Genomic DNA, 15,936 nt, shown 5'->3' with positions numbered 1-15,936 from the left:
GTCAGTGCGGGGACGGTGTGTATTCACGGGGAGGGGTCAGTGCGGGGACTGTGTGTATTCACGGGGAGGGGTCGGTGCGGGGACGGTGTGTATTCACGGGGAGGGGTCTGTGCGGGGACGGTGTGTATTCACGGGGAGGGGTCTGTGCGGGGACGGTGTGTATTCACGGGGAGGGGTCTGTGCGGGGACGGTGTGTATTCACGGGGAGGGGTCTGTGCGGGGACGGTGTGTATTCACGAGGAGGGGTCGGTGCGGGGACGGTGTGTATTCACGGGGAGGGGTCGGTGCGGGGAGTGTGTGTATTCACGGGGAGGGGTCTGTGCGGGGACGGTGTGTATTCCCGGGGAGGGGTCGGTGCGCGGTCTGTGTTTATTCACGGGGAGGGGTCGGTGCGGGGACGGTGTGTATTCACGGGGAGGGGTCTGTGCGGGGACTGTGTGTATTCACGCGGAGGGGTCTGTGCGGGGACTGTGTGTATTCACGGGGAGGGGTCAGTGCGGGGACTGTGTGTATTCACGGGGAGGGGTCTGTGCGGGGTCTGTGTGTATTCACGCGTAGGGGTCTGTGCGGGGACTGTGTGTATTCACGGGGAGGGGTCGGTGCGGGGACGGTGTGTATTCACGGGGAGGGGTCTGTGCGGGGACAGTGTGTATTCACAAGGAGGGGTCAGTGCGGGGACGGTGTGTATTCACGGGGAGGGGTCAGTGCGGGGACGGTGTGTATTCACGGGGAGGGGTCTGTGCGGGGACGGTGTGTATTCACGGGGAGGGGTCGGTGCGGGGACGGTGTGTATTCACGGGGAGGGGTCGGTGCGGGGACGGTGTGTATTCACGGGGAGGGGTCGGTGCGGGGACGGTGTGTATTCACGGGGAGGGGTCTGTGCGGGGACGGTGTGTATTCACGGGGAGGGGTCGGTGCGGGGACTGTGTATATTCACGGGGAGGGGTCGGGGTGGGGACTTTTGTATGTCAGGGAGAGGGAGAGTACAGAGCCACTGCCCATTCAGCAGGGTAAGGGTCACTCTCTGTGTAACCGTGTGCAGTGTCACACTGTCTGTGTGTTTGTCCGTGTGGTTTTGTCATAATGGTTGTTGTTGTATTTGTGTATTTTGTCAGGATGTCTATGTGTTTGTCAGGGTGTCCTTTGCCACTGTGTCTATTTGTGTGTTTGTAAGAGAGTGTTTCATTAATGCGTGTGTGTGTGTGTGTGTGTGTGTGTGTGTGTGTGTGTGTGCGCGCGTATTCATGTGTGCGTGCCTGTACGTGTATGTACGTGTGTGCTCGTGCATGTGTGTGTGCGCGCACGTGTGTGTGTGTGTTTACAAGTGTGTATTTTGTCAGTGTGCTTATCCCCAGGAACGATGCTCATGTTCTGTGTGATTATTATTGAGCAGAACATGCCTGTGTCTGAGCTATGTTGTCTGTCTCCCTGGTGAACACCAGGGCATTTGCTGCCAGTTCTCCAGGCCTGTTCTATCCTGGGCTGCTCAGTGAGAGTGGGACACAGCAACATCTGATGAGTGTTCTTTGCTTGTTTCCTAGTTGGGTGGCTGTGCTGTCCTGGCCGTTGGGATTTGGTTGGCTGTAACACAGGGAAACTTTGCCACCCTCTCCACAACCATCCCCTTCCTATCCGCTGCCAACCTGCTCATTGGCACAGGCTCCGTGGTGATGCTGCTCGGATTTCTTGGATGTGTTGGTGCAATAAAAGAAAATAAGTGTCTGCTATTGTCTGTAAGTAGCAATAAATCATCTTGCCATTCAGCCCTCATGCCAACTGTTCCCCTCCTCTAACCCTCGGTGCTCCCACACGGTCCCTTTCTCACTCCTCGCTCTCCCAGCTAATCCCACATTCCCTGCCAAATCCTGATCATACCATCACTCGCTGCATGTCCCACAGAAAAGCCTGAGATGTTTGTCCCTGAGCAATGTCCCAGATTATCCTCGAGATGGGAGGTAGCTGAAAGAGCTGAATAATGGATACCACAAGCTATCTCACACCACAGCTTTACATCGCTGTGACATGGGTCCCACTTTAACATAGTATATGAGTTTCAGTGCCAGTGTGTTGCCAGGCCTGTATGAAGGCCATACTGTCAATAACTAAGGGACCCTGTCAAACGACACATCCAACTGACTGTTGATTAGAGGCAGCATGCCAATTGTGCTCAACTAGACTGTATTAACCAAACCTCAGGGCACCCACACCAACAGGAGATGTGAGTTACTCTCGGACGGCCTTTAGAAAGTAATCCTGACTGTGCTCAGAATGGCAGTGGGAACCGAGGGCTCACTGTAACGGGGGCTCACAGTGCTGGATTTGCACGTTGTAGATGCTACATGTTTCCTCACATGGGATGCTGTTCTTCATCAGGAGAAAGTGAGTGCTGTGGATGGAGGCGTCCGGAGTGGAGAGTGTGGGCCTGGAAAAGCACAGCAGGGCAGGCGGCATCCGAGGAGCAGGAGAATCGACGTTTCAGGCAAAAGTCCATTCCTGATGCCCGAAACGTCGATTCTCCTGCTCCTCGGATGCCGCCTGACCTGCTGTGCTTTTCCAGCCCCACACTCTCCACTCTGTTCTTTCTCAGCAATAGAATCCCAACGCTGTAGAATAAGGCCATTCTACCCATCTGGTCTGCATTGTCTCGGCAAAGAACAAAAAGGAATTTGTCCATCTTTGGGATCGCTTCATTCCTGGAGGAAATCTGACCAATTGGAATGGGACTGGGTTGATTCAGCATGGATTGACAGATAACCTGTACAAGGGAGGCGCGGTGGTAGTTTGGCGCACTGACCTGTACAAGGGAGGCGCGGTGGTAGTTTGGCGCACTGACCTGTACAAGGGAGGCGCGGTGGTAGTTTGGCGCACTGACCTGTACAAGGGAGGCGCGGTGGTAGTTTGGCGCACTGACCTGTACAAGGGAGGCGCGGTGGTAGTTTGGCGCACTGACCTGTACAAGGGAGGCGCGGTGGTAGTTTGGCGCACTGACCTGTACACCGCTGAAGCCAAACGCCAGCTCGCGGATGCCTCCTCTTATCGCCCCCTTGACCACGACCCCACCTCCCACCACCAAACCATCATCTCCCAGACCATCCAGGACCTCATCACCTCAGGGGATCTCCCATCCACCGCCTCCAACCTCATAGTCCCACAACCCCGCACCGCCCGTTTCTACCTCCTGCCCAAAATCCACAAACCTGCCTGCCCCGGCCGACCCATTGTCTCAGCCTGCTCCTGCCCCACCGAACTCATCTCCCAATACCTCGACACGGTCCTGTCCCCTTTAGTCCAAGAACTCCCCACCTACGTTCGGGACACCACCCACGCCCTCCACCTCCTCCAGGATTTTCGCTTCCCCGGTCCCCAACGCCTTATTTTCACGATGGACATCCAGTCCCTGTACACCTCCATCCCCCATCACGAAGGACTCAAAGCCCTCCGCTTCTTCCTTTCCCGCCGCACCAACCAGTACCCTTCCACTGACACCCTCCTTCGACTGACTGAACTGGTCCTCACCCTGAATAACTTCTCTTTTCAATCCTCCCACTTCCTCCAAACTAAAGGAGTTGCCATGGGCACCCGCATGGGCCCCAGCTATGCCTGTCTCTTCGTAGGATATGTGGAACAGTCCATCTTCCGCAACTACACTGGCACCACCCCCCACCTTTTCCTCCGCTACATCGATGACTGTATCGGCGCTGCCTCGTGCTCCCACGAGGAGGTTGAACAGTTCATCAACTTTACCAACACCTTCCATCCCGACCTGAAATTCACCTGGACTGTCTCAGACTCCTCCCTCCCCTTCCTAGACCTTTCCATTTCTATCTCGGGCGACCGACTCAACACAGACATCTATTATAAACCGACTGACTCCCACAGCTATCTGGACTACACCTCCTCCCACCCTGCCCCCTGTAAAAACTCCATCCCATATTCCCAATTCCTTCGTCTCCGCCGCATCTGCTCCCAGGAGGACCAATTCCAACACCGCACAACCCAGATGGCCTCCTTCTTCAAGGACCGCAGATTCCCCCCAGACGTGATCGACGATGCCCTCCACCGCATCTCCTCCACTTCCCGCTCCTCCGCCCTTGAGCCCCGCTCCTCCAACCGCCACCAAGACAGAACCCCACTGGTTCTCACCTACCACCCCACCAACCTCTGCATACAACGTATCATCCGCCGCCATTTCCGCCACCTCCAAACGGACCCCACCACCAAGGATATATTTCCCTCCCCTCCCCTATCAGCGTTCCGCAAGGACCACTCCCTTCGTGACTCCCTTGTCAGATCCACACCCCCCACCAACCCAACCTCCACCCCCGGCACCTTCCCCTGCAACCGCAGGAAATGTAAAACTTGCGCCCACACCTCCACACTCACTTCCCTCCAAGGCCCCAAGGGATCCTTCCATATCCGCCACAAGTTCACCTGTACCTCCACACATATCATCTATTGCATCCGCTGCACCCGATGTGGCCTCCTCTATATTGGTGAGACAGGCCGCTTACTTGCGGAACGCTTCAGAGAACACCTCTGGGCCGCCCGAACCAACCAACCCAATCACCCCGTGGCTCAACACTTTAACTCCCCCTCCCACTCCACCGAGGACATGCAGGTCCTTGGACTCCTCCACCGGCAGAACACAACTACACGACGGCTGGAGGAGGAGCGCCTCATCTTCCGCCTGGGAACCCTCCAACCACAAGGTATGAATTCAGATTTCTCCAGTTTCCTCATTTCCCCTCCCCCCACCTTGTCTCAGTCGGTTCCCTCAACTCAGCACCGCCTTCCTAACCTGCAATCCTCTTCCTGACCTCTCCGCCCCCACCCCACTCCGGCCTATCACCCTCACCTTGACCTCCTTCCACCTATCCCACCTCCATCGCCCCTCCCCCTAGTCCCTCCTCCCTACCTTTTATCTCAGCCTGCTTGGCTCTCTCTCTCTTATTCCTGATGAAGGGCTTATGCTCGAAACGTCGAATTCTCTATTCCTGGGATGCTGCCTAACCTGCTGTGCTTTAACCAGCAACACATTTGCAGCTGTGATCTCCAGCATCTGCAGACCTCATTTTTTACTCGAAGATAACACTTTCCTGCTCATTTACAACGACCATTCAATCAAACAACATATTCACACAGTGCAGGAGAATTTAATCTTCAGTTTCGGAGTTGGCTTTGTTGGATTGGAGTGTCGATGAACACAAGCTGATAACATTGCACTTCACCTTCCTTTTAAACAATGTTTCAGAACCGGCCTACCAGGAATTTAACTGATCCTTCTGTCTATACACCTGGCATGAAACCAATGAAGAGATGACAGTGAAGCCACAGGCTTGACATTCATCCTGACATTACTGTGGGATCAAACAGCTTTTCCAGTTATCAGTGTGTATATATGTGTATATGTGTGTGTGTGGGTGTATATGTGTGTGTGTGTGTGTGCAGTGTGTATGTGTGTGTATATGTGTGTGAGGGTGCTGTGTGTACACTGTAAAGGACACAGTGTGAGTGTGTATGTGTGTGAGGGTGCAGTGTGTACACTGTAAAGGACACAGTGTGAGTGTGTATGTGTGTGAGGGTGCAGTGTGTACACTGTAGAGGACACAGTGTGAGTGTGTATATGTGTGTGCGTGCTGTGTGTACACTGTATATGACACTGTGTGAGTGTGTATATGTGTGTGTGTGCTGTGTGTACACTGTATATGACACTGTGTAAGTGTGTATATTTGTAAGGGTGCAGTGTGTACACTGTAAAGGACACAGTGTGAGTGTGTATATGTGTGAGGGTGCAGTACGTACAATGTAAAAGACACAGTGTGAATGTACATATGTGTGAGGGTGCAGTGTGAACACTGTAAAGAACACATACAGACTCACACTATGTCCTTTACATTGTACACACTGAACACTCTCACATATACACACACACTGTGTCGTGTGTACATGTAAACGACACAGTGTGAGTGTGTATGTGTGTGAGGGTGGTGTGAACACTATAAAGGACACTGTGTGAGTGTGTATATGTGTGAGGGTGCTGTGTGTACACTGTAAAGGACACAGCGTGAGTATGTATATGCGAGAGGGTGCTGTGTGTACACTGTAAAGGACACAGTGTGAATGTGTATATGTTTGAGGGTGCAATGTGAACGCTGTAAAGGCCACATACAGACTCATACTATGTGTCCTTTACAGTGTACACACAGCACCCTCACACATACACACTCACACTGTGTCATGTACAGTGTACACACTACACCCTCACAAATATACACATTCACACTGTGTCCTTTACATATGTATGAGGGTGCAGTGTGTACACTGTAAAGGACAAAGTGAGAGTGTGTATGTGTGAGGGTGCTGTGTGTACACTGTAAAGGACACATAGTGTGAGTCTGTATGTGGCCTTTACAGCGTTCACATTGCACCCTCACACATATACACACTCACACTGTGTCCTTTACAGTGTACACACAGCACACAGACAGCACTCACATATACACACTCACACTGTGTCCTTTACAGTGTACACACTGCACCCTCACACACATACACACTCGCACTGTGTCCTTTACAGTGTACACACAGTACCCTCACACATACACACTCATACTGTGTCCTTTACAGTATACACACATACACACTCATACTGTGTCCTTTACAGTTTGCACACAGCACACACACACATATACACACTCTCACAGTGTCCTTTACAGTGTACACACTGCACCCTCACACATATACACACTCACACAGTGTCCTTTACAGAGTGCACACAGCACATATACACACTCACACTGTGTCCTTTACAGTATACACACAGCACCCTCACACATATACACACACACACACTGTGTCCTTTACAGTGTGCACACAGCACACACACACACACACACACACACATATACACACTCACACTGTGTCCTTTACAGTGTGCACACTGCACCATCACACATATGTAAAGGACACAGTGTGAATGTGTATATTCGTGAGGGTGTAGTACATTGGAACAACACAGTGTGTGTGTATATGTGTGAGGGTGCTGTGTGTACACTGTAAAGGACACAGTGTGAGTGTGTATGTGTGTGAGGGCGCAGTGTGTACACTGTAAAGGACAGTGTTGCATTTTTGGTGACTGGGACGTATTGATGCATTCGCTTTCCAACTCCTTCCACAGACAGTTACCTGTGTTTCTGTTTGTTTTTCTCCAGTTTTTCATCTTGTTGCTCATGATCTTTCTGTTGGAGATTATTGGAGGAATTATCTTCTGTGTCTACAGGAGTCAGGTGAGGAAACCATCTACGAACAGTTCCGTGAACTCTCACCGTAGGTTCATGGGAATGTGTGCTGTCTCCATCAATCCTCACAGGACAGCCATCTTTCTCCCACAACATCAACGGCCGAGAGACTGTGCCCCACATTCTTGTGAAGTGACTACTGGTTGGCACAGGCTGCGATGCTAGTCTTTGTGAGTGAGATGCCTGGGTGAGATGCCAGTCTCTCTGTCTGCGATGCCCAGTCTCTCTGGGTGAGATGACAGTCTCTCTGGGTGAGATGACAGTCTCCCTGGGTGAGATGACAGTTCCCAGTTCAGGATTCTCTTAAGGCTAACATGCCAGTTCAGTTGGCAGTTATAAAGGCAACTGCAATGGTGCCATACATTTCTAGAGGACTAGAATACAAGAGCAGGGATGTACTGCTGAGGCTGTACAAGGCTCTGGTCAGACTGCATTCGGAATATGGCGAGCAGGTTTGGGCCCTGTATCTAAGGAAGGATGTGCAGGCCTTGGAGAGGATTCAGAGGAAATTCACAAGATTGATCCTGAGGATGAAGGGCTTGTCATGTGAGGCGTGGTTGAGCACTCTGAGCATGTACTTCATGGAGTTTAGAAGGATGAGGATAGGATCTGATTGAAACTTCGGGAACGCTGAGAGGTCTGGATAGAGTGGTCATGGAGAAAATGATTCCAGTCGGAGCTGAGACTGGGACCCGAGGGTACTGCCTCAGAGTGAAGGGACGACCCTTTAATACTGAGATGAGGAGGAATTTCTTCAGCTGGAGGGAAGATTAAATGGAGGAGTGGACATGATGGGCCAAATGGCCTTGCTTTCACTCCTATGTCTTATGGTCTTATGGAACCCATTGCTGCAGAGAGCTATGGTGGCCACATCATTGAGTGTCTTTAAGACAGAGATAGGTCAGTTGTTGTTTAGTAAGGGGGGGTCAGAGGTTATGGAGAGGAAACAGGACAGTGGGGTTGAGAAATGTATCAGCCATGATGGAATGGTGGGACAGACACAATGGGCTGAATAGCCTAATTCTGCTCCGACATCTTCTGGTCTTTGCTACCATTCCCTCTGGATGAGACACCAATCAATCTGGCATATTCTTGTAGCAATTGTTTGAATCCGAATGTAGAAACATCAAAATAAAACTGTTGTGAAGATGGTCACTGTTCCCGAAACCTTGATCCTTGGTACAATGCTACCAGACCCTGCCGCATTCCTCAATCACTCTCTGCTCCCAGCATCAATGTTGGTCAGAAATGGATGGTAACTTATTGTAGCTCAGGTAAGTCTCCATCAGCAGGGTCCATGGCCTCGGCTAATATACATTCTTTCCATTTCTGAGGCACCATATTTAGCAATTCCCAGCAGGGTTTACAGGATATAAACAAGGGAGCAGCAGCTAGCAGGGAAAGCTGATTAAATCGCACAGTTATTGTCATCTGATAAATAACATAAAGCAGAGTTCAAGGTTTGAAATATCCAGAGACTCGGTGATGAAGCGTTCTAAGATGCTGGCTGATAGTCTGCTAAAAGTGCTGGGTAATTAAATGTCATCATCCGAATGGAGACTGCTCTCGTTGAAAGGTTTTCAGAGAGCAGGCGATAAAGGGCTGCATTAGGTGATGGTGACCTGGATTTGTCACTGTGGATGTTAAAGACTTTTCATCATGTCTGCATTATAATCGAGAGAGAGCTGGAAAAACACACACACACACACACACACATATAACATACACACACAGGCACACACATAACAGACAGATGCGCACACACAGACACACACAGACACACATAACACACACGCACACAGACACACACACAGACACACACATAACAGACACAGACTCACACATAACAGACACGCACACAGATGCTCACACACAGACACACGTACACACAGACACACACACACACATAATCGACACACACTCACACACAGACACACACTCACACACAGACACACTCACAGACAGACACACACATATAACAGACAGACGCACACACACAGTCCCATAGTGTTGTCAAACCTAGGTACTTAGGGATTCAGGTGCACAATTCTTCGACATTTGCATCACATTTAGACAGGGCGGTTAAGAAGGCATTTAGCACTCTTGCTTTCATTGCTCAGTCCTTTGCGTGTTGGAGTTGGGAAGCCATGTTGGGGGCAGCATGGTGGCTCAGTGGTCAGCACTGCTGCCTCACAGCACCAGGGACCCGGGTTCGATTCCAGCCTCAGGTGACTGTCTGTGTGGAGTTTGCACATTCTCCCCGTGTCTGCGTGGGTTTCCTCCCACTGTCACAAAGATGTGCCGGTTAAGTGGATTGGCCGTGCTAAATTGCCCTTGGCGAAAGGTGCATTAGTCAGAGGGAAATGGGTCCGGGTGAGTTACTGTTCAGAGGGTCGGTGTGGGCTTGTTGGGCTGAAGGGCCTGTTTCCACACTGGAGGGAATCTAATCTAAATCTTGTTGAGGTTGTACAGGACATTGGTGAGGCCTCCTCTGGAATACTGTGTCCAGTTCTGGTCACCCAGTTATAGGAAGGATATTGTTAAGCTGGAGAGGGTTCAGATGAGATTTACCGAGATGTTGCTGGGTTATGGAAGGTCTAGGTTATAAAGAAAGGCTGGGACCTCCTCTCTGGAACACAGGAGGTTGAGGGGGCGACCTTCTAGAAGTTTATAAAATAATGAGGGCTATCGACAGAGTTAATGCTCGGGGTCTTTTCCATAGGGTGTGGATGCCAAGACATGGAGGGGTCACATTTTTAAGGTTAGAGGAGAGACATTTTAAAAAAAGGGATGGGGGCAAATTTTTACATAGAAAAACCTTTCACACCCACGGTGACAAATCCAAGTCACCATCGCCCAAAGCACCCCTTTATTAACTGCTCTCTGAACACTTTTCACCTCCATGCCGAACTGAATCCCAAAGTGAACCAGTCCCACCTGCCTGCTCCCAGCCCACATCCCTCCAGGTCGTCCCTATTCATGGACAGATCCAAATGCCTTCCGAATGTTGTAACTGTACCCATAGCCAACACCTCCTCAGGACTTACATTCCACGTGTGGAGATTGCCCATAGCATTAGGTACATTAATCAGGGTAGGGGAATGGGTCTGGGTGGGTTACACATCAGAGGGTCAGTGTGGACTTGTTGGGCCAAAGGGCCTGTTTCCATGCTGTCAGGAATCTAATCTAATCTTTTCCCAGCTATAATTAGTTCTGAAGGAGGCTGAAGTACTGGACCTGAATTGTTAACTCTTATTTTCTCTCCACAAGTGCCGCCAGACCAGCTGAGTTTCTCCAGCTCTAAATTGAACTTGCCATCTCAGTGCCCACCTCACCAGCGCGTCAATGTGCTGTTGGAGTTCCACACTGTCCTCCTCACCAGTGTGTCAATGTCCTGTTGGAGTTCCACACTGTCCTCCTCACCAGTGTGTCAATGTGCTATTGGAGTTCCACACTGTCCTACTCACCAGTGCGTCAATGTCCTGTTGGAGTTCCACACTGTCCTCCTCACCAGTGCGTCAATGTGCTGTTGGAGTTCCACACTGTCCTCCTCACCAGCGCGTCAATGTGCTTATTGGAGTTCCACACTGTCCTCCTCACCAGTGCGTCAATGTCCTGTTGGAGTTCCACAGTGCCCACCTCACCAGTGCGTCAATGTGCTGTTGGAGTTCCACACTGTCCTCCTCACCAGTGCGTCAATGTCCTGTTGGAGTTCCACAGTGCCCACCTCACCAACGCGTCAATGTGCTGTTGGAGTTCCACACTGTCCTCCTCAAGACTTTCCAGTTCTTCCAAGACTCGTAGCATTTCCTTTGGAGACTGTACTGACGGAGGCTGGAGGTGGGGGGGTACGGTCAATCTCGTCCCATCACCACTCCCCACATCACCAACGCCAATAAAGATGATGCCTGTATTTTCTAAGATGACCAATTAACTTTATCAGCTTTTGAACAATAATATACAACGTAAATAACATTAGGTTTCTTAATAAGCACCATAATTACCATCAAATTGTTCAATGAAGATGCAGTCATAGAATCCCTAGAGTGTGGAAACAGGCCATTTGGCCCATCATGTCTACACCAACCCTGGGAAGAACATCCCGCCCAGACCCATTCCTCTATCCCTGTATTTCCCATGGCTGATCCACCTAACCTACACATCTCTGGCAATTTAGCGTGGCCAATCCACCGAATCTGCACATCTTTGGACTGTGGGAGGAAACCGGAGCACCCAGAGGAAACCAAAGCAGATATGGGGAGAATGTGCAAACTCCACACAGTCAGTCACCCGAGGCTGGAATCGAACCTGGGTCCCTGGCGCTGTGAGGCAGCAGTTGCTGACCACTCAGCCAGTCGTCACATGTTAACAGTAACAGTTCAGTAATATAGAGGTATTATCCCTCTAAATATCCCTAAAACACCCACCAACTCTTCAGGATAAGAGAGAAGAAAGAATTCTCTGCAGAGATTGGCTTTCTGTAGAGGGGGCTCCAAGGCCGATGGAGTGGGTCAGAGATCCGTACAGAAGGCTCAGAGGCCTGTACAGGAGGCTCGGAGATCCGTACAGAAGGCTCTGAGGCCTGTACAGGAGGCTCTGAGGCCTGTATAGAAGGCTCAGAGATCTGTACAGAAGACTCATGGATCTGTACAGGAGGCTCAGAGGCCTATACAGAGGGCTCAGAGGCCTGTACAGAGGGCTCAGAGGCCTGTACAGAGGGCTCAGAGGCCTGTACAGGAGGCTCAGAGGCCTGTACAGAAGGCTCAGAGGCCTGTACAGGAGGCTCAGAGGCCTGTAGGAGTCACAGGGAGATTATGGAGAAACAATCAGAGGATGAGAGATTTTAAAATGAACAATTGCTGGACTAGACCCCAGTGTAGGTCAATGAGGAGGGATGGTGAGTCAGGACAGGGATCAGCAAAGGTTTGGATAAGCTCAGATTCATGGTGGATGGATGATGGGAGGAGTCAGGGTTTTGGAGAGGAGCTGGGGTGGTGGGTGATGGTAATCTCCACTCTGGGTTATGCTGGACACAACCTGCTTCAGCGTGTGAATCCGCTGAGACACGGATCTGGTGACTGGGACTGACAACGGGGCCTTTATTCCTGACTGGGCCTTGATATTGAGGTGAATCAGCTTTCAGAGTCGGCCGTGGGAGTTCCCTCACAGCGTCTGTTTCCTCCGCCATGGTGCTCCCTACCAGAGGATTCGATTCCTCATTCCCCTTGGTGCGGTGAGAGAGGGAGAGATTCCGAGAGCTGGCCGCTCCCACTGACATTCGTCATCAGATAGGAGACTTGACCGTGCTCCCACTGGGATCCCCATTCAGTGAGTGACAGGCTGGAGGCCTTTTGTAGGCCGTAGCTGATACTGACAGGCAGATTCTGTCAGGAAACTTCAGTGGGCCGCCTGACACTTCGCATTGCATCAATGTCAAAACCTGCACCATTCCTCCTCGTTTTGCCAAGTCCCGCAGGGAAACGAGGGCTCATCTTGGGAGGTGTTTCTGTATGGAGCCACTCCCAGGCACCCCTCTGAGCGAGTCACCGTGCTCTGCTTTAGAATGAACACCAAGTCATGAATGAAGGGGATGCTGCAGCTTATCCACAAAGGTCCAATCACACACACACACACACACACACACACACACACACACACGTCACCCGGCCTTTCACCTTTCACCTTTGGTCAAGTGGCCAATCAGTACTGAGGTGAGGAAGCTCTCTGGGTGTCACCATGCCTGGAACACGGTGGTGTAACTATGGTGATGAGGTGCAGTGTCAACTGGAGCCAGGGACACTTGACCTTTTGCCCTTTGGTAAGAGTCCCAACAGGATCTCTAAAGAGATGGGCCTAACCCCTAACCCTACCGGAGCCCTCTGAGTGTGAAAGCTTGGAGCTACAAGAGATTGCATTTGAATAGCACCTTTTGGCACAGTGGAACGTACTTCACAGCTGTGTTATGAAATTAAACATGAGGCTGAAGCATATTTCAAAACGCCAAAAGCTATAACAAAGGGAGTAGGTTTTGAAAGAGCATCGTGAAAGGGCAGAGAGAGGCAAATTTTGGAACTTTGGGGCCATGGAAGCAGAAGGCATGGTCATCAAATATGGAGCAGTTGAGTGTCGGGGGATTAATGTGGGCCACGAGAAACCAGGATTAGAGGGGAGCAGATAACTCAGAGGGCTGTGGGGGCTAGAGGGGGTTACAGGGACCAGCGGTGGTGCGGGGGAGGGGGTTGTTGGTGATGGTGACACGGTGATATTTGAAAGCAAGGATGAGAATCATCACCTCAAGGAGCTGTTCAATGGGGACATGGAAGGTGAGCTAAGGGGAAGTAGAGGAGGTGGGGGGGTTGCTGAGTGTTCGGACAGGGGTACCTCAGTGTTGGAGGTTGGGTGCTGTCAAAGAGTCAAGTGTAGAAGTTCCAAAGATTTGGAGGACAGTCTGGACCGAGTGGGCAAACACAGTGCCCTCCCAAACTCCCATACGCTGACCCTCAGTCATAGAGTCATAGAGATGTACTGCATGGAAACAGACCCTTCGGTCCAACCCGTCCATGCTGACCAGATAACCCAACTCAATCTAGTCCCACCTGCCAACACCCAGCCCATATCTCTCCAAACCTTCCTATTCATATACCCATCCAAATGCTTCTTAAATGTTTCAATTGTACCAGCCCCCACCACTTCCTCTGGCAGCTCCTAGTTTCCCGAGGGTTGGCAGATGTCAATGCCATCAGCACTTCATGTAAAGGTGGTCTCATCAATTCATGAAACAGCGACCTCGGTAATCCTCTCCTGGACCATCAACTTGCCGGAGTCTGTTTGTTTCTTCATTCCCGGGATGAGGGTATCCCTGGTTCGACCAGTATTTATTGCTCATCCCTAATTACCCAGGGGGCAGTTAAGAGTCGACCCCATTGCTGTGGGTCTGGAGTCCCACGTAGGCCAGACCAGGGAAGGATGGCAGCTTCCTTCCCTCAAGGACATTAGTGAATCCAGATGGGTTTCCCCAACAATCAACAATGGATTCATGGCCATCATTGGGCGGCACGGTGGCACAGTGGTTAGCACTGCTGCCTCTCAGTGCCAGAGACCCGGGTTCATTTCCCGCCTCAGGTGACTGTGTGGAGTTTGCACGTTCTCCCCGTGTCTGCGTGGGTTTCCTCCGGGTGCTCCGGTTTCCTCCCACAGTCCAAAGATGTGCAGGTCAGGTGAATTGGCCATGCTAAATTGCTCATAGTGTTAGATAAGGGGTAAATGTAGGGGAATGGGTGGGTTGCGGGTTGGTGTAGACTTGTTAGGCTGAAGGGCCTGTTTCCACACTGTAAGTAATCTAATTAGACTCTTCATATCAGATGTTTTTATTGAATTTAAACGTGGGTCGCAGAAGTTGACTGGCTCTCTGGGTTAACAGTCCAGTGATAATATCACCATGCAGCTGCCCACCCCCCCCCCCAAATCGCCATTCCCTGGAGTCTGTAACAGCACATAGCTTTTATCACCTGACTAACACAAACCTCTCCCTCTCTCCCTCAGATTGACACTTATGCCCGAGATGATCTGAAGGAAGGTCTTTGGCTGTTTGAGACGGACGGAAACATTGGCCTGACAAATGCTTGGAGCATCATCCAGACTGATGTAGGTCCACTCGACGTTGCCAGTTCACATTTCAGGGAGAGTGGGATCTTTAACCTGCAAGGCCTCGTGTGGAAGGGCACAGAGCTGCAGTATTAGTCACATTTGCTCATCTGCCTGCCCAACCTGCTGAGTTTCTCCAGCTATTTGTCTGTTTGTTTCTATTTGGAAGGGGTTTCTTTTTGGAACCTGGGGCTATGAACAAGAATGATCGTCAGAGTTCAGGGCAGAGGAGAAAGGAGGTGTTCATTAATTTTAAGTGGCAATAATAAATTACATATAATTAGAGTCATAGAGATGTACAGCACAGAAACAGACCCTTCGGTCCAACTTGTCCATGCCGACCAGATATCCTAAATTAATCTAGTCCCAATTGCCAGCATTTGGCCCATATCCCTCTAACCTCATCATACACCCATCCAGATGCCTTTTAAATGTTGCAATTGTACCAGCCTCCACCACTTCCTCTGGCAGCTCATTCCATACACATACCACCCTCTGCGTGAAAATGTTGTCCCTTAGGTCCCTTTTATATCTTTTCCCTCTCACCCTAAACCTATGCCCCAGGAGTTTTGAACTCCCCTACCCTGGGAAAAATACATTGTCTATTTATCCTATCCATGCCCCTCATGATTTTATAAACCTGTATAAGGTCACCCCTCAGCCTCCGACGCTCCAGGGAAAACAGCCGCAGCCTGTTCAGCTTCTCCCTGTAGCTCAGATCCTCCAACCCTGGCAACATCCCTGTAAATCTTTTCTGAACCCTTTCAAGTTTCACAACATCTTTCCGATAGGAAGGAGACCAGAATTCCACACAATATTCCAACAGTGGCCTAACCAATGTCCTGTACAGCCGCAACATGACCTTCCAACTCCTGTACTCAATACTCTGACCAATAAAGGCGAGCATATTAAATGCCTTCTTCACTATCCTGTTTATAAAAGGGCAATTAATTAGATCAATGGGGATGTCATTTACTAAGTTAGCAGTTCAATG

The 15,936-nt window shown here is 50.6% G+C and overlaps 1 protein-coding gene across 1 annotated transcript in view; it reads left to right on the top strand.

Moving 5' to 3' along the window:
* The window catches only part of LOC132824134 (tetraspanin-4-like), a 34,904-nt gene that overhangs the window by 6,097 nt on the left and 12,871 nt on the right, over nucleotides 1-15,936 (top strand). Inside the window, exons 2-4 of the mRNA XM_060838376.1 lie at nucleotides 1,542-1,733; nucleotides 7,212-7,286; nucleotides 14,841-14,942. Of these exons, the coding sequence (XP_060694359.1) occupies nucleotides 1,542-1,733; nucleotides 7,212-7,286; nucleotides 14,841-14,942 (369 nt within the window). The remainder of the gene's footprint in view (nucleotides 1-1,541; nucleotides 1,734-7,211; nucleotides 7,287-14,840; nucleotides 14,943-15,936) is intronic.

The sequence above is a fragment of the Hemiscyllium ocellatum genome, chromosome 18 (assembly GCF_020745735.1).
Source record: "Hemiscyllium ocellatum isolate sHemOce1 chromosome 18, sHemOce1.pat.X.cur, whole genome shotgun sequence".
NCBI lineage: Eukaryota > Metazoa > Chordata > Chondrichthyes > Orectolobiformes > Hemiscylliidae > Hemiscyllium > Hemiscyllium ocellatum.
This window is presented reverse-complemented; position numbering and strand designations above follow the sequence as displayed.